The 25,921-nt window shown below is 44.5% G+C and overlaps 2 protein-coding genes across 2 annotated transcripts in view; one reads left to right on the forward strand and one right to left on the reverse strand.

Moving 5' to 3' along the window:
* Window positions 1-22,698, reverse strand: part of KCNJ5 (potassium inwardly rectifying channel subfamily J member 5) — an 87,929-nt gene extending 65,231 nt beyond the window's left edge. The window contains exon 1 of the mRNA XM_044996921.1: window positions 22,174-22,698. The gene's annotated coding sequence lies outside the window, so the exon portion shown is untranslated. The remainder of the gene's footprint in view (window positions 1-22,173) is intronic.
* On the forward strand, window positions 1,255-25,921 carry KCNJ1 (potassium inwardly rectifying channel subfamily J member 1). The gene is made up of 2 exons (XM_044996922.1): window positions 1,255-1,594; window positions 24,600-25,921. Exon 2 carries the CDS (start codon window positions 24,621-24,623, stop codon window positions 25,737-25,739), a length of 1,119 nt encoding a protein of 372 aa, XP_044852857.1. The 5' UTR covers window positions 1,255-1,594; window positions 24,600-24,620; the 3' UTR covers window positions 25,740-25,921.

Consider the following 25,921-nt stretch of genomic DNA (forward strand, 5'->3'; position numbering starts at 1 on the left):
GAGTATTTGGCTTTCCTTTTGCAATGGGCAGACTGGGCTTTCTTGAAGAAATCCATCCAGATGCCTCTTTCCAGGGCCATGGTGGCAGCACCTTTCTGGAGCACTAGCACTCAAGGAGACCCACCTATTGAAAGAAACTGGGGAGCAGAAAGAGCCCTACTTGGAGCCCTGGCAGAGAATTTATTTACCTGCCTCAGAGGGGTGTTGGGAGGAGTAGATGATGGATTAGCATGCGTTGAAGTTGAAGAGTGCTGCAAAAAAAAGTGTTGTTAGATCGATTATTAATGACTGAGCCAGTAAGACAAGGGGATGACCAATACGAATGGTTAAGCCTTTATATTGGTGCTTTTCCCTCTTCAGAATAGTTTGGGGCAGATGCTTCTTTCACTAAAGTGAGCGGCAGAACTCCCATTGGCTTCAACAGGAGTAGGATCTGTCCCTTCAAATCTGTAGTTCCATTATGCTGTTGTACACCAGCCGCTGGGAAATAGCCGCCATCCACAGATGCCGCACTGCCACTCCATCAAAGAGTCATAACAAGAGGGGAAATATCTTCTCCAGCATGACTGTCCAGACCTTGCAGGAGGCGATGCTGGACTGGTGTCTCTCAGTTTGCTTGAAGCTCTGAGTTCCATAGATCCATGAATGATGGGTAACCTGGGTGTTCAGATGGGGAGCTTCTTCTTGGAGATCAGATTGCTGTCTAGCCAGAAATTTCAACTGAGTCTGCAAGGCTTGGTCAGCTGCTAACCCCTGAGAGTGTTTCAGTTCCTTTAATCCATGTTAGGACCAAGGGGATTGGGACTCCTTAAACCAAAGCCACAAGAAACACTGGAGATGTACATTACTATGAGCTCCAGTGACTGTGTCTGCACTGCATGGCAATGATAGCAATCGCCCAGCAATAATCAAACTCCCAGAATCCTCTCCCAGGATGCACTGGGCTCAACGTAAGGCTGTGCTGGGGATGGTGTCTCCTTTGTTTGTCCCCAAGTCCTAGTCAGGGATCAGGAGGGGAGGGCAGAGATGTTCCCATTACCCCATAGATCAGATGATATGAACCATGCGGAGTACGAGCAGCCCTTCCTAGAAAAGAGGCAGGTGTCAGGAGATCCCTGGCTATTCCTTAACCTGCTGAGCCCATAACTAACATAGGTCACTTGATTCTAACAAGTGCTGAGTAATTTCCACTGTGACTATCCTGAGGGTGCAGGGGAGGGAGGCTTGCACCTTCTTTCAGCCCTCAGAGGTCCTTCTGCACAGGTTCCTTTAGTTAGCTTTGCCAGCTCAACACCTCTGCTATATCTAAACCATTTAGCCGCCACTGTTGTGCCTTTCTTGCAGAGTTTATAAATTAAAGCACAGCCTTAAATGTGCCATTGCATATAGATGAGCTGTCAACCAGTTTGAGCTGACACAGTGACACATAAATACCAAAGGAGACCTTGAGCTCTCTTCCATCTGATACAGGACCTGCAGGACCAAAGCACTGAAGAAACCTACAGCTCCAGGGATATTGCGAGTTACTCACTGTGCAAGAAGCAGGGCAGCCTTCTCTCTCTTCTGTGGCCATTCTTACTGCTTAGCAAACAAGGTAAGGGGTGAAATTCCAGGTTGTCTTCTTGAAAGCTGATGGAGATGAATCTTTACCCACCTCAGTTCCAGAGGGGCTTGCCCAGCCATTTCTAGGTTCATGTATCGGTACAATTAGCCATACTGTACCATCCAGATGCACCCTAAGTGCAACGTGCGGACTGCATCCTTTGTGCCTTATGTCCTCCCACCTTCTTAAAGTCAAAGTGCAGCCTAATGACTGAAACAGGAGACCTGGAGTCAGAACATCTGGGTTCTAGTCTTGGTTTGCCCGCTGACTTGCTCTGGGACTTTGGCAAGTCTCTAAAGCTCCCTCTGCCTCAGTTTACACATCTGTGAAATAGGTATAAAACACAGTGGTGCTGCAGGGCTTAACAAGGTGCTATCAACATGGACATTTTGCACCTATTTTAGTTACATGTAAACATCTAAAATTACTAAGATTAGAGAGGCAGGATGATCCACTGGTCAGGGCACTAGCCTGAGATTTGGGAGACCTGGCTACAATTTCCTGCTCTGTCACAGACTTCCAGTGTGATTCTGGGCAAGTCACTTAGGCTCTCCATGCCTCAGTTCTCCATCTGTACAATGGAGAGACTAACACTGCCTTACCTGACAGGGTGCAGTGAGGATAAATACATTAGAGACTGAGGTGCTCAGATACTAGAGTGGTGGGGTATGTAATATAGATGAATTACTAAAACTGAAAGAAATTGCAGAAAACCCTTTAATTCTCTACTTGTTCCATTTTGTGCCTATGACAGCACCTTGTGCATAGTCAGTTTCTTTGATCCCTGGATAGAGTCAGTTTCCTTTCCACAGCTGAAAGGAGCTTTATAAATATCAGTAGGGAGGCAGAAAAATATGTATACACGTTAAAAATGAATTTAGAAAGCAGGACATCCTGTTTAAAAAGAGTGCTTTGTCAGAAGCTGGTAATTTAAAAAAATATTAAGTTTTTAGAATTCCAGTTTAAGGTGACCCTTTAATGAAATATTTGTAACATTTCTTGAGATCTTTTGATGAAAGGTGATATAAAAAAGGGCAGAGTTCTTACTGGAAGATGGAAAGAAACCAAAGGATCTTTCTTTGCATGGTGACATTCCACCAGAGAAAGAATAAAACATCTCTTCTACTAAAAGTTCTAAGTTAGAAAATAACCAAACGACAACTTGAACTGTCTGCAAAGGTAATAGGCATCCTTTGAAACTCCTAACTGACTCCTAATTTGCAATATCCCAAGAGACACGAATCCCAAGAGACACGAATTGTCAAGCTACCAATTTCTAGCCATGTTAAAGATCTTGTATAGTATTTTTATACAGACTTACAAAAAACAAAAACAACCAAACAACAACAACAAAAAAAGACATAACGTTCAGAAAGCTTGTGTTTGCTAATACCATGTTGCTTTATCCATGGTATCACGTCTCTCTTATGAAACCTCTTCTATTCCCAATGACCAAACCTTCTCTCAAAGCACTTACTGGCTAATGAACACAACTGTTTTCTTTTTAATTTCTATCCTGAACAAATAAAAAATGACCCATGAAATCCAAGTGACATATAGTTTGTGGTCATCACACACAGTGTTTGGTTGTGCCTAAATATCACAAAACCATAAAAAAAGAGTGAGACACAAGATTCGGTTTATTATTTAAAAGAAAACAAAACAACCCCCTAACAAACCACTTAGGGCCTGATTCTCATTTCCACAAAGGTCCCTTTACACCACTCTGCAGTGTAAAGGGGGTCTTGAAAGGAAGGTAAATTATAACACGGCTACCACTCTGAAACCTGTCACATTTAGACTAGAGTGATGCAAAGGAACCTTGTTTTAAATGAGAATGATGCCTTCACAGAGTATTGGGCTGAGAGACCTGGATATCATTCCTTTCTCTGACACTGACCTGCTGTGTGGCTCCGAGTAAGCCATTTTGCTGCTCCATGCCTCAGTTTCCCCAACTTTAAAAAGGGGCTGATGACACTGATTTTGCTTTGCACATTGCTTTGAGGCAAATGAATGAAATACTCTGTACAAGAGCCAATTACTACTTTTGCGTCTGATAATATTTTATCTAAAACTAATTTTGATTAAAAGAAGTCAGAAAGCAATAGTAGCCAGATAAAAATCTTGTTTTGAAATGCTTTGAAAGAATCTTGAAAGTCCCTGGAACTTTGCCTTGTAAAAACAAGTATACATTTTTAACCTAAGCCTGGCTCAGAATTTGAATGAGAAAAGAGAGAGGATGGGGACTAGTAGATACTCTTTGAATGGATTTCATAATTGTTGCTCATGTGGGTGTTTTATTTCTGATAATAAGCTCAGAACTGCCAGACGGGGTTTGCATGTCCCTCTCTTGTTCTTAACAAAGTGTTTTTCCTGCTCTTGTGCAAGATCAGACAGATCACAGCTTTGGAATGGCTGAGTGATTTGTAAAGCTCTTCATCCAGGTCCCCAGCTGGTGTATGTGTGTGTAGACATTGGAATGATGCTGATTTATATCAGCTGAAAATCTGGCCCCTGCAACACCCCTCCTGAATTCCCAGAAAGAGACACCATCTCGGCTGTTGCTGGTGGGGTGATCCCATTTTTCCAGTTTCTGCCCCAGGCATTGGACAGAGAGCTTCACAGTATAAAATATTTCAACACTAGTGTAGAGTGCGGTAAGATACCAGCAGGCAACAATCCCATTCCAAGAATTTTCTTCTGTTGGATTCCAGCCTACTTCCAAAATTCTCTTCCTTCTCTGGATAGCCAAGAATTTTGCTGCTAGGCTGTGCGAGAACCTTCCATATCCTATTGGATTAATTATCTACCTCCACAGCAGGGGGCAACACTTGAGTCCCCAACAAATCTAAATGGCTGAAGTTTGTTTGTTGCACCTGTAACAACATTACTACAGACCTGCTGACTTCAGTGGTGACAGGATCAGCCCCAGAGTGCAGCATGGTCTTTGGAGCTCATGTTCTTTGGGGAATAGGTAAGTCTTTAGGAATATTTTTCCAGAGGAGACAGAGCATGTGTGATGAGAGTCTGTTCCAAGCATAAGGAGAAACGTGAAAGAATTCCCAGTGATGAGGCTGGGCAAAGGAGATAAACAGAGCAGTCAAACCTTGTGATGAAGCACTGGATTGAAACTCAAGAGATCTAGGTTTGATTCCTTGCTTTGGCAACATTTTGAAGGACTAGATGAGACTTTAGGCAAACAAAAGCAGAGCATCAGGATCCTTCCAGAGCTAGAACTAACCCTGGATGATCAGGATGTGACAGTGGTGAGCAAAGCCTGCAGCTGCCTATGAGGTTTTGCCCCTTCCTCCTGGACGAAGACCTAGCTACAACAATCCATATATTTGCCACTTCCAGACTGTATTGCTGCAGCTTATAGTATCTGTGCCGTGCATCCTCTAATGGATTCTACCCTACTTACTTTGCCGATTCAAAGCCCTGGTCCTGATCTTCAGAGCCATCAATGGGTCAGGACCTAGGTACATCAGCAACCACATCTCCACCTATGCCCCATCAAGATGGCTTCATTTCTCCTCCTAGACTACGCCATGAACAAAACCCAAGACAAAGGGCATGGAGCAGAAGACAAAGCATCACAGATAAGAGGGTTTTGAATGTGCTGTTGAGGAGACCACATCAGCTTGGGAGTCATGACCTCTAGAGAGGTCATGAACAGGTATCAGGGTCATGACCACCCTGCTTTGACTGTATTTATTTTGGGAGGAACTAGATCCTGGCTAGATGGGAAGGGGGTCTAGGTATGGGAAAGAGGGTTATACTATGGAAAAGGTTGAGAACCACTGAGCTAGATGAACCTAAAATGGAAGCATTTTCCACTGCAGCTGAAGGGTCTTAGATATGAAACATAGTAAATAGCTCAGAGAAGAATCTCTCACAGCCAGGGAGGCTGAAAAGTCCATGATGGGCCTCACTGTGTATCTCTAATTTACCTCCTTTCTTTTAATACTTTGATGAGTCCTATAGAATCCCCTAACACAGATGAGATAGAAGCCTTACTTCTGCAGGATCTAGATAATGGCGTGGGCTTTAAAGAGGAGAGAACAAAGCTACACACATACACACACACTCTCTCTCTCTCTCTCTCTCTATATATATATATATAAATGAAACAATGAATTCACACTACAGTGGCTCTTTTGGGGAATGTTGATCTCTAATTTGGCTCCTGACCCACTGAGGTCTGAGCATCACTGATCTAGAGGTAAGAGTGGCAGGGCTCAGCAAAGGCCCAGATGGGAGGGGAGAATTCCTCATTGACAGAACCATCCCATGTGCTTACGCAATGTAAACAATAAAAATAATAGGCACCCAAGAGCAAAGCTTTTCTGTTTTGTGGTTGATGCGATCCACAAACTCTGATTGATTATTATCTTTGTAGTACGTGGATGTTTATCAAATATTGTTATCCTGCCTGTAAACATCCATAGAAAAGAAACAGACAAGGTAACTAATGTGTATTGGGTCAGGGACAGGTCTGACTGATTACATGACAGCTTGTAGGGTGAGCTACAAAGATTTTTTTTCTCTGAATGCGTGCCCTTTTCTAGCCAAAGATGTTTTTATTTACCTAAATGTTTCTGTTTCCTGCTTGGTTTGCACCTTAGAATTATTAAGCATATCAAGATTGGTCTCTCTGGAGGACTTTCTGGGGGTATTGGGGAAGTTTAAGGTGTGGGAGCTCACAATAATTGAATGGGTTGGAGCCTGGATTCTTTAACAAAGGCTTCTTTTCTCCAAAAATATGAATTAGTCATTGAAGTTAATGAGATGTCAGCAAAGAGCTGGTTCACTGCTTCATTATCCCAGTTTAATGCAGGTGTCACTCTGCTGGTTTCAAGAGAGTTATACTGGTTAAAATTGGGGTAACAGTTGTGAATCAGCCCCAGCACATGTCTAAAGATCACTTCCCTTCTCAGTGGCTCAAATTTTCACCCTCTTGGGTTTTTTTTTTAAATGTTATCATTTCACTGGTTCTTCATTCACCATAGAGTCTTCCAGCCTAGACAAGACCTGAATTACAAATGTTCAAGCTGGCTCAGATGCAGGGATTCTAGTTCAGGTGAATATCTACTAGTTTTTACCATTGTGATCAAATCTGCACCCAAATCATGCACAGCACGCCCAACAAATTCAGCAGGAAGCAGAGAAGTTCTGTGATGGTGAGAGAGATGGACTCCTCAAATAGCTCCTCTGGGGTTTGTCCTTTCTCCAAGCAGGTGGTTGACCAGGTGTTCTGCTCCAGCCTCCCAAAGCATCCTCATTGTGATGCACATGCAGATGCTCCAAGGACGCAAGGCATCTGAAATCTCTGTTCATGGGCTCCCAGATCTTGCCCTTTACCATGCTTCTTACGCTGCTAATGGGGCCTTCTGCATTTGCAGAAAGATGCAGCTCCTGCCCCATTAGAATTATTACTGATAGTGCACAGAGCTTTACAGACAGCCCTGCCCCAAGGTGCTTATCTAACTACCATGGAAATCATCCCTAGATACTACAATTTATCTGGACCATTGCCTCCTCCCCCTCACTCCCTGGTGTTCTACATCTCAGCAGTATTTATCTTGGCATCAATGCACTTAGTCCAGCCTCTAGTATTGAAGTGCAAACCCTGCATTCCTACCAGCAACAGGCTAACCTTGTTTTCAGAAACTTCCAAGGTGCTTATTGAGCTTTGACTTTCACAGACTAACCAGATGACCGTCCCTGGCCTTCAGACCCCACTGAGGGGGGGAGAATGAGGTAGGTGGGAGGAAAGAGGCTCTCATGCTTCATTTCCCCTGATTAAGTTACTTGCCAGTTTCCAGCTCCATCCAGATTCGTCATTTGTCCTTGACCGTTTGGGGAGAGATGCAATTTACCATAGCCCTGGGAGTTCGTGTTCATATTTCTTGACAGCCAAGACGCCTGATGGAGCTGCCCTCTGTGCAAACCAGGTAGTCATTCCCACAAATACACTGGTAAGTCCTGATATTCTGGGGCAACAGGGCAGCCCACAAGACTAAGTGTGATGGAGCCAATGGATCTGTCTGCGAGCTGATCACCTTTTGAGGTCGTGAAAGAACTCCCTAACTGTACAGCACCTTGCACCTGAACCTGCAAGATATTGAGTGCCTCCTGCAGGATGCTGTGTGCAGCTTCAGGAATCTTGACTCCAATAGGAGTGGAGGGAACTCAGCAGCTTCTAGAAGGTGCTTAGTTTTAGGTTTCCTTATATGATGAGAAACAAAGGAACAACTCGTATGAGAGATCATTGTGTGTGCCACCCCTCTGTCGCAGGGAAGGTGCGGTACAAGCATGTCCCTAATGCTTTCTGTATTGTGGCTCCATGCTGTCCACAAAACAGCCTGTGCTCACCAGTATAAATATTATTCATTTCAAAATATAGCCCCTTTTCTGGTTAGCAAAGCTGCCCGTAAGCCCATCCTGGTCTTCAAAAGTGATCTGTTATTCAGAACAAAATCTGGACAGTGAATGTTCAGACCCTGAGTGGCTCTTGGATTTTCTATTTGTATGTTATAGAAATGATTGTTCACATGCTATTGTTTCTGCTCCCTGATCGGATGACTGAAGGGTCCCCCCAACCCCCAACAGAAGAATAATCAATATGAATTTTTGGACAAATCATCATTTGTGCAACTTTTGAGATTCATGGACATTTTCAAAGCTACCGGGTTGTCATTCAAATACTTGCAAAGAACAAATGTGGGAGATAGAGGATCTTGTGCTTAAGATATTTGACTGGGACCCAGAAAATCTGGATTCATTTCCTGGTTCTGCCACAGACTTGAATTGTGTGTGAACTTGGACAAGTCTTTTATGGTAATACGTTCAAAAGCAAGTAAGAGACTTAGATGCCTAAGTCCCACTGATTTAGACTCTTAAATACCAAAGTTACATTTGAAACTGGGACTTAGGGGCTTGATCTCTATAGGCCACTTCTTAAAAGAGATTTAGGTGCCTAAATATGCAGGTAGGCACCTGGTGGGATTTTCAAGAGTACTTGTGCAGGTAAGGCGCCCAACCCCCTTTCCTTTCAGCGTGCCTCAATTCCCCCTCTGCGACATGTTCATAAGCATACTTCCTTTCTCTAACCCTTGTTGGTCTTGTCTCTTTAGAATGTAAGCATTTCTAGCAGGAACTCTCCCTTGCTATGTATAGCACCCAGCAAAATGAGGCCCTGATCTCAGTAATATGAATGATAGATTCAGTATGATCATATTATATATAACTCAACCCTTTTATTTGTGAAAATATCTGCAACTCAGCTTACTATTAGTGCAGGTCTACAATCCCTTTCTCCCCCAAACCATGGTGTATTCTCTTCTGTATTTGTTTTGCTGGGTGTTAAGATATTAGTTAGGGACACAGCAGATTTTCTTACCTCTGGAGACTGTACAAGTTTGCATTGAGATGGTAGACAAGGGTTTTTCTGTCTAGGTATTTTCATAGTGTCAGAGCACCACGAGAACTATGGCAGTTCCCAGACCAATGGTATTTTGCCTCTCCACAGCAACCGCCAAGTGAGGATCTCTGAGCCTTTTATAAGCAGTAATGAACATATTCTCCTAACTCCCCTAATGTAATTATTGCCATATTACAGATGGGGAAACTGAGGTACAGAAAACAGAAGTGACTTACTCAAGGTCACACAGAAAGTCTGTGGCAGAGCCAGCAATTGACCTCAGATCATGCGACTCCTAAGTCAATGCTTTATTGTTAGACTATGTTCCCGAGGCCTACAGGAAGATGCCTTCTTGCTAGAGGAAGTTGTTTTTGTGTATAGGTTAAGACAGACCATGCTCAGTAAGTTTGTTTGTTTTAGAATAGCAAAGAAAACAGCGGTGCTGGATATTGCTTGCTCACCTTGCTAATATGTCCAGTTATTTGGATTTGATTTTCTAATGGGTTTGATTTCAAGTCAGCTGTAAAAATTCTGGAAATGAGCATATGAGGTCTTGCCATGGGAGAGATTTTAAAGCAGCTTACAGGGACAAATCAATGCCTAGTAAAACTCAGTGGACTTCAGCAAGGTTACACCAAGGATGAATTTGGCCGTATATTTTTAAATTAAAATTGAGCAGGCACTTAGTGCATTGTTCAGCAACGTTATTAATAGCTACATCTGTTATGGGGGAATGCAAAGCATCTTTTTTGTATTCAGCTTGTTCATATGTTTCTTCACATCGATGACCCAGGTGACAGGTCAATAATTCACTCAATGCAAATTGAAAGCCAGGAATGTCTTGCAAGTCAATTACCCTTAGACAAATAATTAGGAATACAAAAGGTATCCAAAGGACTGGAATGGAAGTGGCTCTGCTGGTGAAAATTTAACACACATTTCAAGAACAGTAGGGCCAAGTTCTGCATATAGATCCGCACATAGCACTCCACTGGTCTTCAAAGGGAGTTGGGCAGGTGTACCTGAAAGCCCTTAAGAAACAGACAGACATATAAGCAGGGACACCCTGGATTCCGAGAAGGGTGAATTCTAGTGAATAATATTGATTTCTTGTAATAAAGACATTTGCTTCCTGGAGGACTAGTGAAATTATAGAAGACCAGGATGACAGATTAGACAGACATGGGCCTAGTGTGAGGCTTAATTCATTAATGATTTAGTGCCCCATCCTGTCCTTTATGGTAGAGAAGAAACAGGATTTGGTTGTAACAAATAGCAAGGGGATTCTTTAATGAGGCTGCAGGACATAGATGGACCCTTTGGCTCACAGACTAACTATACCAGCCTGGGCTGCAGAAGGGGATGGCATTTGTAGAAGTGCCAAGTACTTATCACCCCAGTTGAAATCAGAAATCTACACTTTGGACAAAAAAAATCAGGCTCTACTGTCACAACACAGGGTCTCCACCTGTCCTGGCCTGGACCTAGCAGTCCTGGGAAGCACTGCTAACTATGCTACCTGCCCCTTATGAAAGGTACGATAGCAGTGCCAGCCACTATTCACCTTGTCATGATGTGGATTAAAACAGTGATTCCCGCAATTGGTGGTGAAGCAGAGTTCAGAAGACAAAGAATAAGGGAAGACAAGTATAGAGAGTACAGGCAATACCTGAGTACAACAAATCAGGGGTTCTGGAAGCAGGACAAGGATAAAGACTGCCCTGCTCTGGATTGTAATGCCAGCAGCTGAGTGGGTTGCTCCAAGACTCCCCCACATACACTTGCAGGTGGGGTGCTGGAACATGAAAAGAAATCTTCCAACTTTCTGGCCCACAATGCTCTTACTGTTGCATCTCAGTCAACTAAGTGGTCAAGGTAGAATTGTACAAATACAAGCCTAAGCTGCAGGTCGTGTAGAGACGAGGTTGTAGGCCAATTTAGCAGAGGAAAGAAGCACAGAGATTTGTTGACAGGCAGCTGACAGGCTTTATCTCTGCATGGCATATTGTGGGCTTACGAATGTGCATGTTTGAGGGATGGAAAATTACTGAATTTAAAGGTGAAATAAGCTTTGCACTGTTACAACCTGAGCTTCTCTTGCCAAAAGGGACTGTCTTTGGGACCTTAGCAAAACCAGGGAACATTCCACAGAGGGTGTGAGATAGTACATAATCTCTCAAGTCCCAGACACGTGCTAAAGTGAGACCTAAAGAGGAAAAATTTGTATAGAAGAGAAAGGACCTAGAGTATCTGCAAAGGAAAAAAGTGTGTATATGAGCATCTGTATGTATTTGTATAACCACCTTTCAAGAATGAGGTGGATTAAGTTACAGTTATTTACAAGAGCAGTTGATGCCTGAACCATTGACCTTGTCACCTTTAGACTTACAGCAAGAAATAACTAGAGGCCATAAGCTCTTTTCCCAGATACTCTCACTCATTTGGGTACCAGCTTTAGCCTACCCTGACTTGGTCACGGTCAGTGACTTACAAATCATGTGACCAAGGAATTGGAAAGAATAGAATTAAGTTAAAAATGAAAATTTTGATGGTTGTGGGATTTTTTTTTTTGGAGGGGGTGGAGGGAAGGGTCAATTAAAAAAAAAATCAGCTGAGAGTGGTACAGGATGGAAATGTCAGCAATGGAGACTTGCTGGAAATTGGCCAGCAAAATTCTAAATGTACAATCAAATGGGAAAGGCCAAGTTCTTCAGGAGATCATGAGAGGGATAGTCTGTGAGCAGGGCTGGATTTCCAATTAGGCACAGCAGGTATGTGCCTAGGGGCACCAGCGTTCTAGGGACACCTTACTTCTCTAAAACTGTGTGCAACACGAAGGTCAGCTGTAGCCAGGGGGAGGGGCGCTGAAGATGCTGTGTCTAAGGGTGCATAAAGTGTAAATCCGGCCCTGCTGCTGAGGTTTCTGCTCCATGGGAAGCCATGTTCCTGGGCTAATGCAGTTTCAAGAACCAAAGGAAGAACTTGATGGCAACCCATTGTATGTTCAAAAGCATCAGTAGCGAGTCAGTAGATGGGGAGGTGGGGGTGGGAAAGAGAGAAAAAATGAAGTAGCTAATAGGAAGAACAATTAAGAAAAGAACTCTGCAGATTCATTTTGTGGGAATTCTGATGAGGATATCAGAAACAAACACAAAGGGGACTCAGAAACAATTGAAATATTACAGCTGAAGATCAGAAATTGTGCTGTATTTAGCTATGTAATTAATGCTGTTTTCTGTGTACTGTGCCTTTAAACTCTAAGGACTATTATTTAATTGTATTAACATCATGCCTAGGAGCCACAGTCATGGGCCAGGACTCCCTTGTGCAAGGTGTTGTACGAACCCAGAACAAAAAGGGACCTGACCCAAAGAGTCAGAGACAGGCAGCCATTTTGTGCCTAGCTCAGTGGCATAGACTGGCTCTGGAGACACACACTCACATAATGCCCTCAAGGTCAGACTTTTCTTGCTCTTTTAATACAAAATAAAGGTATACATGGATGCCTTTTGTGTATGGAAAAATAAGAATTGCTTATATTTATAGAGCATCTTTGCTCTGAAGGATCCCAACCCACTCTAAATAGTTGGGTATAGAGCTCATGCCATGGAGGTGAAACATGGCAACTGGTTAACAATGAACAACAGTACGCATACCACTTAGCAATAAAACAATATGCTGCATCAAAAGCACTATACAGACATCAATACTCCTTGCAATACTACTGTGAGACAGCTAAATTATTATTATTCCCATTCAAGAGAGGCGGAACTTGAGACAGAATAGCCTTGGGATAATCCCATCACCACACAGCAAGTGAATGGTAGGGTCAGGATTATAACGCAATATTTACCTCCTCCCAGGCCATTGCTTCTGGTAGCAGTGTAGGACAGGAAGTGAAGAAGAAAGATATATCCAGTTGAAACTGCAGGGTAAATTATAGAAAGCTGAATACAACTACTAAGGTACTTATACGTGAGTGTCTGAGCATGTAGTCACCATCTTTAATGTGCTTTTTCTCACAACACCCCTATGAGGTAGGGCAGTACTGGTATCACCCATTTTACAGGTGGGGAACTGAGGCAGAGAGACTCCTGCTCAAGGTCACAGAGGAAGTCAATAGCACAGCAGAGAACAGACCCCCTATCATTGGATGGAGTAACTTTACCAGCTTAGGTTCATAACACACTTTGGGATGAGAGGTTCTATGTGACTCTAAGCTTTTCTATGCATAGTAGCCCTGAACATGGGGTACCTTGAGATTTGATGCTGAAGCAACCTCAACCATGTCACTGTACTCAAAGCAGCAATGGTCTCAGGCAGTGGCTGTCTTCTAGCTGTGTGAGGCCAGCTGCCTCTCAGCCCTGTTTCTGTAGGAAGCCCTCTCAGGGTATGTGTACGCAGCAATTAAACATCCGTGGCTGGTCTGTGTCAGCTGACTCAGACTTGTCAGGCTCAGGCTGCGGGCGTGTAAAATTGCTCTGTAGAAGTTCGGGCTGGAGCCTGGGCTCTGGAACCCAGGCTCTGACTGGAACCCTCCTGCCTCATGGGGTGTCAAATGTCTATGTTGCAATTTTACAGCTCTGAAGCCCAAGTCCTGCCAGCCCAAGTCAGCTGACATGGGCCAACCAGGGTGTTTAATTGCTGTGTAGATATACCCTCAGCGCACTGAGCCAGCCACTGAGACGTGACTTTGGTCAGTTCGGCAGTACCAAATTTTAGATTAATGATTCACTCTTAATACTTCAGAGACGTAAAAAATAAATAAAAAGGGAGAAGCACCAGACTCATGTGACCTGCACTTTGTGCATTTCCCTCCTGACTTTAATCATTAGCATTTTATGTGGGCTGTGCCAGCTCATCCTCCTCCATCCCCAATTCTCACTGAGTTCTTGGGTTATTTGTGACTTCTGTTCTCAGTTACACAGGGGAGACTCCTCCAATTTCAGTGTCTTTCCCCCATCTCTTCATCTTGGCTATGGTGCCTTTTCCTAGCAACATGGAGATGAGGAGACTAGAGATGGTTAGAAAAGGTGCTTCTCCCTTCCCCCCTCCCCTCCACAGAAGAGGTCTATGAAAAGGAAAAAAATATATATTGATGTTTTCCATGGAAAAGTGACTTTTCAAAAAAAAAATCAAAAACTGAAATATTTTGATTTGGAAATGCTGCCATGGTGCCTCATATTCCCATTCTCTATAAGCTAGGCTCCTTGCCGGACTACATCACTCATGATGCACCATGGTCTCCCACTATGGAAGTCTCTGGCCAGGTGCATCGTGGGAGGTGTAATTTGTCTGGGGATCCCAGACCATAGAGGAGAATGGGGACATGAAGAAATCACACTACAAACTCCCAGGTGGCATCATAGTAGATAGCGGAATCCAAATTTTTTTTGGCCAAAATATTTTGTTTTCAGGCATTTTTTTTTTTAAATGAAGATTTTAAATTTCTCATGGAAAGCAGGCACTTTGTGAAAAAAGTATTTGGTTAAAAAATCTCTTAAGAAAGTTTAGATGGAAAATTTTCAGCCAACCCCAGAGGAGACACTTCAGTACAGTAGGTGAGTGCATAATCACCTCAGGCTGCAGCACCGCTAGAAAAAAAAATCTAGTCAATTAAACTGAAGCACTCTGTTCATTGTATCTCACACTTTGAGAACACTTGTTTCAGTGTATCCTCTTTTGCTGGTTCCTTTATGTTTCTAAAAACTTATAAAGGACACAGCAACTCATATGGACTTCAGTGTGGCCAGGGAATTAATTTAGCCTCATGCATAATAACAATGGAACCCCTTTATCGGCAATGACACCATCCTCACTGAAGAATACTAGCAAATGATTGTCTAGACAGAGCCATAAGGAGACGATAAAAGACCAGCCATCTCTAGGAGCCCACACAGATCTCTCGTCCCCCTGTGGGACACAGAGGAGAAAGGAATGCCACCATCTATAAATTGCCTCCTGCTCGGGAGTTGTCTGCAGCTATGAGACGTGTCAAATTCTGTCCATTTGGTTCCAGTCATTAAGCTGCCACGCCCAATGAATGCAGTTATTGCATTTACTTTGTGTTGCAGTATTCACAGCAAGAATATTCATTACTAATAATTGTAATAGTCTTACTGCTGTAGACCATTTATACATCTGCATCTATGCATTTTAATCCGTGGCTCTGCATAAGCATGCCTACCCTTTCACAAAGCATTATTTGCTGGAATCTCCATTACTATGGCATTTTTTTGCATGGTATCCATTTGGCAGCTTTCTTGCGAATGAATTATTCCTTTAGTTAGGCTGCAAATTTCCCCTGCCAAAGCCTGTCTCCTCAACCAATATACACTGGGCATATTATGAATTGCAAATCCTCATATTGCTCAGCTCATATCTCATATTGCTCATCTCCTCATGTTGCTCAGAAGGAGAGAAATCAGAGAAGCAAACCAACATGATGTTTTTAAAGTTATGATGCATGTAAATAGCAAGGAATGATGGTCTAGGAAGTACTAGGCTGGGACACAGGATACTTAGTTTCCAAGCTTTGCCACACACTCCTTGTATGACCTTGGGCAAATCATTTAACCTCTGTGAGCTTCAGTTCTCTATCCGTAAAAAATAAAGATAATATATTTCTCCCATCTGTTGTCTCCCTATTTAGATTGTGAGATCTGTGGGGCACTGACTGTCTCTTAACATATGTATGTTCAGGGCCAAGTACAATGAGGCATCTAGGTGTCAGTGTAGTAATAAAAATAATGTAAGACAAAAGCTTGGATCCTCAAAAACTGTGCTTTTTAAAAATCCTTTCCCCAAAAGGTACATGCATGAATTTACAGTAATGTCCACTTGAATGAGGATGAAGGCATTGTACTTTAATATAGACTTTCATCCCAGGATCTCAAAGTACTTTACAAATATCAGTCAGTCCAGCCTCCTACTTCACTTGTTGTGAAAGTATTTTAATCCCTGTTTTACATAAGAAAAAACTGAGGCACAGATCGTTTAAGTGGCTTGCCTCAGGGCACGCAGTAAGTCTGTGGCAGAACCGAGGCTAGAAACCAGGTGCCCTGGCTTCCGGTTCTCTGTTCTTACCATTGAACTCCCACAGATGATGGGATCATGGGTTTCTGGTAGTTAGAGATGGAAGATGCCTGCTATAAAGAAAATGGTTTATATTTTTTGTGGATGTTTCATTCAGGAGGATGCTTTACAAACCAATATGAAAGCTATGTATAGGAATCACTTCACCCACCACTGAAGTGCAGCATCACTGGAATGGAAAGGGGCGGCTCTTTAACAGCTCACAGAAACACTACATGACAGAGCAAGGGCAAGGCAGGGAATAAAGAGCATTGCTGTGTTCATCTGAAACTACAAGGGAATTTAGGATGGCAGAACATAATCACCCAAACTGGAATTGGGCCAGGACTCCTGGCTTAGCAGGCTGAGCTGAACTGATGGATCACATTGCTCAGGCAGAACTAGCATCTCTCTCAACACTAAGGAGGTAATGCCACTGCACCGATGGTCTTGGGAGTCACGGTCATGAACACATGCTTAATGGTGATGCTCCTGCTTTCTGCTGGGTCCTTCAGGCATGGCAGGGAGCACGGCTGGAACAGGAGTCAGCAGCTTTTCCAACATTTGCAAGTTTTCAAAACATGCTCCATCTATCCAAGTAGGGCTCAACTGGGTCTCATATGGAGAGGGAGCTCCTCACACTCCAATTCCTGAGTGTGACATGAGCTCCCTGCCATGAGTGTTCAGATTCCTCTCACAGGCTCAGTTGGGCTCCAATGCTATGGGCATGCACTATCCTTTCTGGCGGCCGTGTGGTCCTCTTTGGTGCTGGCCTAGATCATTTGTCCATGGACCCTCTCGGGTTCCTCTGCACATACACCATTCTCAGTGTCCCTACCTTGCACATACACCATCCATCCAGAGGGTCACTCAAGTGCCTCTGTGTGGACACACCATCCACAGGACTTCCCAGCCCACACTGCCAAGGTCATCCCTATTCCATCCACAGGGGCACTTCAGTCCAGCCTGTGCCATTCAACTACAAGGCCACACACATACACGAACCATCTCAAGGTCCAGTCGAGCCCTGCTGCTGGGATCAGACACCAGCTATCCATGGGACTTCCAGGACCTGATTGGTGGCACCTGAGCCAACCACAGGGCACACAAGTCGAACAGGAAAGATTTAGCAAAAGGAGCCCCTCTGTAATACTGTATTTTAAGCTATCATCCCCCACTTCCTGCTCCATTTCAACCCTTGATTAAGCTGCAACACTAGTGCTAACTAGGTTCCCAAGCCTGAAAACTCAAATCCTGATATGAAATTCAGATGCACCCAAAAGTACAGCAAAGGACTTTGAATCTGGGATTTAAGTCCAGCACAGAGCTAAGAGTCAGTTGGAGAATTAATCTCCAGAGCTGGGATGGTATTACACCCAAACAAAGTTTGGGGCTGGGGGCGTAGAAGATCCAGGTTGCAGGTTTTTGTTTGAAGTTACCACTATGGATGTAGCCCAACAGGCTATTTTAGGCATGATTTATATTCTTACTGTACTGGTATTTGTTTCAGCACAGGGCCACCTCACTCTGGCAGCCCTGACATACTTACAACATCTTAGATCACAAGTTTTACAACAGTTAACCTGCTGCAACAGGCAAATTCCTAGGCTTCCCCGGACAGCGAGCCAAGAGCCTCGTACCTTCCGAGGGTCTCACAGCCATCTAGCATTTACTCCCTGACAATGGCAACTGATGGACAATGAACAACATGCTCTGCTTCTGAATCTCACAAGCATTTTTTAATAAAAAAGATTTTGGAAGGAATTAGGACATGGGTATTTGGCATAGTTTCTTCAGAGCATGTTCAGCAAAGGAAAACAATAGACAGAAGGGGGCAAAAAATGTTTTTGGAAAGATAAGACCAAGGCTGTAAAGAATAATCCCTTAATAATGTATCCCCCTTATTCTCCCTAAGCTTCCTAGAACTTCATTGGAGCCCCTCACAAAGGTATGTAGACATCAGTTACCTGCTTGTGAGTGGGCAGGACTTCAGGGAAAAGAAGTGGGGTGGGAGAAGTATCTGTAATAGCACAGAGGGTTGGAAGAAAGCCATACCATTCTGGGCATTTGTCAGAGATCCTAGATGGAGGGAGGGATGGGGGAAGAGATTGGCAATTAATCCAGAGATCAGGAACCTTAATTCATAGATTTATAAAGGTTTCTGCTTATTACACTGATCAAGTGTAACATGAAACCGGAGCACAGCTGTGGAGCTCTCTGGTTCCTTGGAAGCTAACTACCTGAGGGGTCTACATAGGGTGATGGGGTTTGTATTTTTTAAATGCCCCATTGTTTAAGAGGCCAGATGATGCAGTGCACCTTCTACAGGCATTTTATGTTCTAGGATCAGACCGAAACTTACACTGATTAGAGCAACAAGGATTTCCCATGCAATGAATAGAAAGACGGCAATATTTCCACATGATCTGCCCAAGCAGTAAATATGCTCTGGTAAATATTAGCTAAGACAGACTTGGGTTACTAGTTGCTGATTTAAACCAAAGGGATCTTGAGAACCCGGTATATTATACAACATGCTTTACGTAAGCTTCTCTAGATGAACTATGACATATACTTGCAATGTACTTATAGAGAAGGGAACATTAGCTCTTGCTGAAGTAAATCAGTGCACGCAAGTTGTGTGTGGGAGTGAAAAGGTCTGTTGAAGGGTGAATTCCTTTGTCACCTTTCTTAGAGAAGGCTGTGATTCTTCAGGCTGTTTGATCTACTTGGGATTGCTTGAGCTAGATTTGTAAAACAGTCCTAAAATCGTACACATTCCCAGAACAGATTCAGGCAAAGGTATTTTGGGATTTATTTTCCAGGCTTTGATTCTAAAACACAGAATCTAGTCGGATGATGTTACTCATTACTTCTTACACGCTCATTCTGTTGAATTGAGGGCCCGATCCTGTCCACTGGTCAAATTCCCACTGGTTTCAATAGAAGCAGGATCCTGCCCTTTATATGTTCTTTGGTGGCTATTTATGTAACATCCCACGGTGTGGTATGACTGTAGGCTCTAACTCCAGGACCTTCATTACAGACTTCTACCACCTAAGTGAAAGGACTACATCCTTTAGCTAGGAGGGGTAGCAGGTGGGTATCTTCTATGGCTCAGCCATGTAAAGTGTGTGTGTGTATAAAACAGACCTTGAACAGTGAGTAATATTAGGCCATTTTGCACACCCAATAAGTGCAGATTAGTGAACACCTGCAATCACAATGCCACAGTGCAGTGTTCTCAAACAAGAGCCAGAGATGGGGGATAGTAATGAGATTTCAAGGCACATGTTTCTGGGCAGAAGAAGAGCAGCAAAAAAGACGTATTTATTGGGAAACTACCAGGAATGGCCTGTTGCACAGGAACCTTTTCTTTTTGTTCAAGCTGTATTTTAACGTGAACACAATAAAAGCATCCAAGGGAAATATAACTGGAGGAGAGTTTGGAAAGTGACCTTGTTTCCTCTTCCCCAGTTGAAGTCTGTTTAAAATTTAACCTGCTTTGGTACCTTCCCCAGCCAATTAATTCAGCAGCAGACGTTTCAAGCAGTAAAAAAGCTACTTTAGTTCTGTTCCTGTTTTAACAGGAACAGGGGGGCATCCATAGAAAGAATGCAGCCATGTGAGACACAGTGGCACGTCCATCATCAGGGGCTAGGGAGATGAACTAGGGCTGCAGAGGATGCCTTTTGCTGACAGCTCTGCAAGATGGAATTGATTTGTAGTTTTTCCATCTTTCATTTTCTTTAATGTGTTTTTCCATTTATTGTTGTTTAGTCTAAGGCACTTCCATTGGCCTCCTCACTGTACTATCTGAGCACCTCACACTCTGATATATTTAGCCTTCCTCATACTTCTGTGAGATAGGGAAGTGCTAGCATCCCCATTTCACAGATGGAGAACTGAGGCACAAAGTGACTGAGGGTTGCTAAATTGCAATCGGGGGTTCCAGGGCAGGGCTGGTTATTGCATCTCATGTAGACATATCCCAGCTAGCTTTAATTTGAGTAATTATCCAGGGTTCCAGGTGGGCTTGTTTAGCCCATGCTGATTGGTACAGTACTCCAGTTCCTGAGCTAGCTAGCTTAAAGTTAGTTTGGATATGTCTCCCTGAGCTCCGGTCACACTCTGATTGCATTGTAGACACACACTAAGTGACTTGCCTAAGGACACCTAGGAAATCTATGGCCAAACAGTGAATTGATCCTGGGTCTGCTTGGTTCCAGGCTAGTTTCCTAACATCTGGGCCACCCTTCTCCATTCTGCAACCTCTCTTTTTCACTATATATTGGTAGAGGCAGCTACACCATGCATACCAATGATAGAATTATAATTAATCACATTTGGCAGTATATTTTGGGGGTATTTCCCTCCAAGAGCCATAATTTAGGGTGTTTCCAGCTGCTAGCTCATTAAAATAAACTAAAAATACGTTAATAGCTTTCTTTCCTACAGAATCAATTGCTTTAGTTGTCACAGGGTTGTTGAGTGATGATGTGGAATGGGAGGGGCAGTGTCCATGAGACAATTTATTAACATGTAGCCTGTTTTATGGGAGTTTGCAAACCCAGGTACATATAAAAGGGCCATATTATGGCTCCTGGAGGAAATGCCCCAAAATACACAGCCAAAGCAGTGTTAAGTGCACCCACATTCTAGCTGGCAGAAGGCTCAGGAAAAGCCACTCATGACCCCAGGTCTGCCCCCCAGCAATTCTGCCCCCCAGGGCAGAACAGTCTATGGGCCCCCACACACGCACAAGCCATGCCCACGCAGACGCGGTCTGCCTGACTTTTGGGCGGTGCTGTGCCTGTGCTGGCTGGTGCCCAGCGACCTGCCGGCTGCACTGCTGGGTGCGCTCTTGTGGCATGGCCAGGACTTCCACATGCCCGCCCGGTAGGGTTGCCAATTGTCTAATCGTGGAAACTCAATGACCTTTGCCCTGCCCCTGCCCTGTCCCTTTCCTGAGACCACACCTCTGTCTCACCTCTTTCCAGCCCTCCCCCGCTCACTCTATCCCCCCTCCCTACATTGCTTGCTCTCCTCCACCCTCACTCACTTTCACCAGGCTATAGCAGGGGGTTGGGGTGTGGGAGGGAGTTTGGGTGCAGGAGGGAGTGCAGGCTCTAGGCTGGGGCACAGGGTTGGGGTGCAGGAAGGGGATGGGGGGGCAGTGCTTACCTCAGGCAGCTCCCAAAAGTGCCTGGCACACCCCTCTGACAGCAGCTCCTAGGTGGGAGGCCTAGGGGATCTCCACGCACTGCTGCTTGCAGACACCCCCCCACAGCTCCCATTGGCCACAGTTCCCAGCCAATAGAAGCTGCAGAGTTAGCACTCGAGGCAGGGGCAGTGTGTGGAGACCCCCTCCCCAGGAACTGGCTGGCCGCTTCCAGGAGCAGTGCGGCGCAAGGGTGGGCAGGAAGCCTGCTGTAGCCCCACTGCGTTGCCGGTGGTGGCGGCCCCAGTCCTTTTTAAATCACCCAGGCCCCTGGGCAGTTGCCCCCTATGCCTCCCCTGTTGGCAGGCCTGCATGACCCCATCTTGATTATTCCTAATAGGAGCAGAAATAACGTGGGTGTAGGTGTGTGTACCTGTAGGTGACATTATAGACCACAATCCATCTTCTGTGCTATGCTCTCTAATCTGCATGGCTCGTACAGCAGAGAGCCTGCGCGGTGGCCATTTCAGTAGGTAAGAGGCTAGAATTGCTGATGGGATTCTATGCCAACAGCCAGAATTTGGGCCAGGGAAAGAGAGCCACAGATTAGGCACTAAAATAATGTTATATCTAAGGATCATTCAGAGACCCAGTTCATCTCCTTTCCAAACCACAGCACACAAGAGGTGAAACACCTAATATAATAGCCTAAAGCACCTCTCCCTCCTTAAGCATCAGTCAACCACCTTCATTAAAGAGCGGCTTCTGCTCCTCTTGAAGCCAATGATGAAATCCCCTCTGAGTTCAGAGAGAACAAGACTGAGTGCTAAGGAACTGAAATGTGACCTTAGCTGTTTTGTAACCCAACAGAGATCAGAGGTGCAGACATCTGTCACAAGGTGCTCCACTCACCTCCAGTCTGGTGCCTCCTCCTGGTCACTGTGGGGATTAGTTCCTGAGGTCAATGCTTCTGTCCACAATTTGGACACAAATTTCTGTCCACCATCGCTCTGACTCAGGTCTGAAGCTCCTCTTGCCCCAGGACCTTCAGTGTCTCCTTTGTGACTCAACCCTCCAGCCAGATCACTCAGCATTCCACCTTCCAGGGTTCAGTCCATCCACAGTCCTAGGCAGTCAGTCCATTTGCTGCCCCCCAGTGGCTGGTAGGGGAACCTGGGCCTGCCCTCTGCTCCGGGTTCTAGTCCAGGGATACTCAACTCAGCAGTTCTGGGCTTTCCCCTTCCAGCCCTCACTGCTCCTTCCCTGGACTGCTGCCTACCACGCCCAGCTTCCCTTCTCTCTCTGAGTGTCCCAGCTCCCAGAACCTTTTCCCCAGGGACTGACTGCTGCCTACCTTCCTGCAGTCTTCCCAAGCACTCCTCCCTCTTCCCAGGAAGCAACGGCCCTCACTCAGCAGCAGTCTAGTCTGCAGCCCACTTTACAGTCCCTGCCTGTTCCTGCACAGGTGAGCCTGTTCTCTAATAGCTGCCTCCAGCCAAAAGCTCCCTAATTTTCAGCCTAATTAGCTGATTGGGCCCACCTGGCCCAATTTGGCTCTTGGGGGGGGGGGGGGCGCTAGTGTGGGGATCTCCCCCCATCACACCATCTCAGACTCCAGTGGGTTTTTTTGGGGGGGGGAGGGTTTAATGTCATTTTCTGTTTGATTTGATACCAGTGATGTTGAGGGATGTGGAACACAAGCTCTGCCTAAGCACACCCATCCTGGCTTGCTTCACCATGCAGTGGTTCCAGCCCTGGGCTCTGCCAAATGCCCCTGAGTCTGATCTGCACCATTCCTACTGTTCCAGGGCTGGGTATCTCTAAAACAGATAGTCAGTCATGCAGGCTCCAGCCCTCTGAAATACACACATCTCTGCACAGTTGGGGACCCAATGTCCTCAAAAGATGCAGTAAAGTTAAACTCGGAACAGCCAGTGAATCACCAGCAAGAGCATTTCCCTCAGGGCCTCGCTTTTTATTTTAATTTATTTTAGTTGTTTTTAAGCTGAAACTCTTTGGCCCCAGGAAACATGATTAGAGCATGAAATGAACCTTGGCCATGTGAGAAGAATGTGGTCCCACAAAGGCTGAGTATATGCACATACTGTACACTCCCATGATAGGTTAGTGTTGCCTGTTAGTCTAATATGTCCTCTCTCTGGGGAACTACATCTTACATTTGCAGGGGGACTGGCTACTGGATCAAATAAGTATTTTTGTAACAAGCCAAATCAACCCCCTGAATCGGAATATCCTTGAATTTTGGGGCGATTCAAAATCTGAACCCAGATCTGCATATGGATTTTGCAGCTAGTCCCTAGCTCTATAAGGGGCTGAATCAAAACTCCATATCTAGTTCTGGAGAGGTTCCAAACCCAGACCCAAATTTTGCAGTTTGAACCCATCTCTACAATTTTCCCATCAGTGACTCTCATATTTCATGTCCCTCTTATTAGTGTTTGCCAGTCACAGGGGACCAAATGAGCAAGAAGACAGAGGAAGGAGTCCAGAATCTGCCTTTTTATTTTAAGCAGTACCTCTTGGGAAGGCAGAAAACTCTCCTTCCCTTCCAGTTTTGTCATTTCTTATTAATGATGGGTCTGAATCAAAACACAAATTGGACTGTGGGAGAATTTGAAACCTGAAGCTGGATCTGAGATTTGCACTCAGGTAGCAGAGCAATGGGCATATTAACAATAACTAAACGGACATTCAGATCTCACATTGCTAGTGTAGGTCCTTCTCCATCTTTCCCCCTACCCTCCCAATGTTCATTATCCATTTTGCATTCCCTCCTCTTCTAATGCTGATACATAAAGATACAAATTGCTAAGACTGGCCCCTCTATCTTTTTAGCAGCTGAATTAAAATCCGCATATCTAAACTTTGCAGTTTCTGAAAACCAGGCCCCTTTAAGGTGTCTTGAATTGTGCACCTAAACTCACTAGTCACTTTTGAAAATTATGTCCATTGTATGACCTTGGAAAAATCATCTAACTTCTCTGTGCCTCACGTTTTTTCATCTGAGAGTGGGAATACTAATACTCAGCTGCTTCATAGGGGGTTGTGAGATGTAATTCATTCATGTTTGCAAAGCTTATTGAGCAAACTGCTATTATTATTTTTCACTGGAATGCTCCTTGGGGCAAGAACACATTTGTTTCCTTATATATGAATTGGAATTCTTCCCAAATGGCCAAAGGCCAATGTGCTAATGTCATAACTTTTCATAAGCAAGTCAGCATCTTAAGTCTTGTACAGGAGTAATTCCTCTCTCTCCAACTGTAAATAAAACCATCACCTGCCATAATGTTTATAAAATGTTGTTCTTTGTCCAGACTACTTTGTCGATAGAGGGAATGTTCAAATACTTCCGGAAGCGCTTTGCCAGCCATCTGACGGAACGCAGTCGCCGAAGAGCAAGGCTGGTATCTAAAGATGGAAGGTGTAACATAGAGTTTGGGAATGTAGAAGAACAGTCACGGTTTGTCTTCTTGGTTGATATATGGACCACCATCCTGGACCTAAAATGGAGATACAAGATGACCATCTTCATCTCAGCATTCTTAGGCAGTTGGTTCCTATTTGGTCTTCTTTGGTACGTTGTGGCATATATACATAAAGATCTTCCTGAATTCAGTCCTTCCATAAACCACACCCCATGTGTGGAGAACATAAACGGCTTGACCTCTGCTTTCCTGTTCTCCCTGGAAACCCAGGTTACCATTGGCTATGGCTTCCGGTGTGTCACAGAGCAGTGTGCCACTGCCATTTTTCTGCTGATCTTCCAGTCTATTCTTGGAGTCATCATCAACTCTTTCATGTGCGGCGCTATCTTGGCCAAGATTTCTAGGTCCAAGAAACGGGCCAAGACCATCACCTTCAGCAAGAATGCTGTCATTAGCAAACGAGGCGGCAAGCTGTGCCTCCTTATCCGGGTGGCCAACCTTAGGAAGAGTCTACTGATTGGGAGCCACATCTATGGGAAGCTTCTGAAGACGACCATCACTCCAGAAGGAGAGACTATCATTTTGGACCAGGTCAACATAGACTTTGTGGTGGATGCTGGCAATGAGAACCTCTTCTTCATCTCCCCCTTAACTATTTACCACGTCATTGATAGGACCAGCCCGTTCTTCCACATGTCAGTGGAAACCATCCTCCAGCAGGATTTTGAGCTAGTGGTATTTTTAGATGGCACAGTGGAAGCCACTAGTGCTACCTGTCAGGTCAGGACATCCTATATCCCAGAGGAGGTACTCTGGGGCTACCGCTTTGCTCCCATCGTATCCAAGACCAAGGAAGGGAAGTATAGAGTAGACTTCCACAACTTCAGCAAGACTGTGGAAGTAGAGACTCCTCACTGTGCCTTTTGCCTCTACAATGAGAAGGATGCTAAAGCCAAGGCAAAGAGAGGTTACGACAACCCTGGCTTCATCCTATCAGAAGTCAATGAAACCAGCGACACAAAAATGTAGCTCTGTATGCTCATGGGACTGGGGCATTTTTTATCGTAACACAAACTCAATACGGAGATGCCCAATAACCTAGTAGCGCAGAAGAAAAATGAACAGGGCTGTTTTGACATGAAAATAGCTCCTGATTTTTCAAAAGAATTAAATCAAATCAGACCACCACACCAGTGATCTCTGGGAGGCTA

The sequence above is a fragment of the Mauremys mutica genome, chromosome 22, assembly GCF_020497125.1.
Source record: "Mauremys mutica isolate MM-2020 ecotype Southern chromosome 22, ASM2049712v1, whole genome shotgun sequence".
Lineage (NCBI taxonomy): Eukaryota > Metazoa > Chordata > Testudines > Geoemydidae > Mauremys > Mauremys mutica.

Bases quoted from the DNA above. Each gene is read 5' to 3' on its own strand.
- KCNJ1 (XM_044996922.1), top strand. From the start codon at position 24,621: ATGTTCAAATACTTCCGGAAGCGCTTTGCCAGCCATCTGACGGAACGC.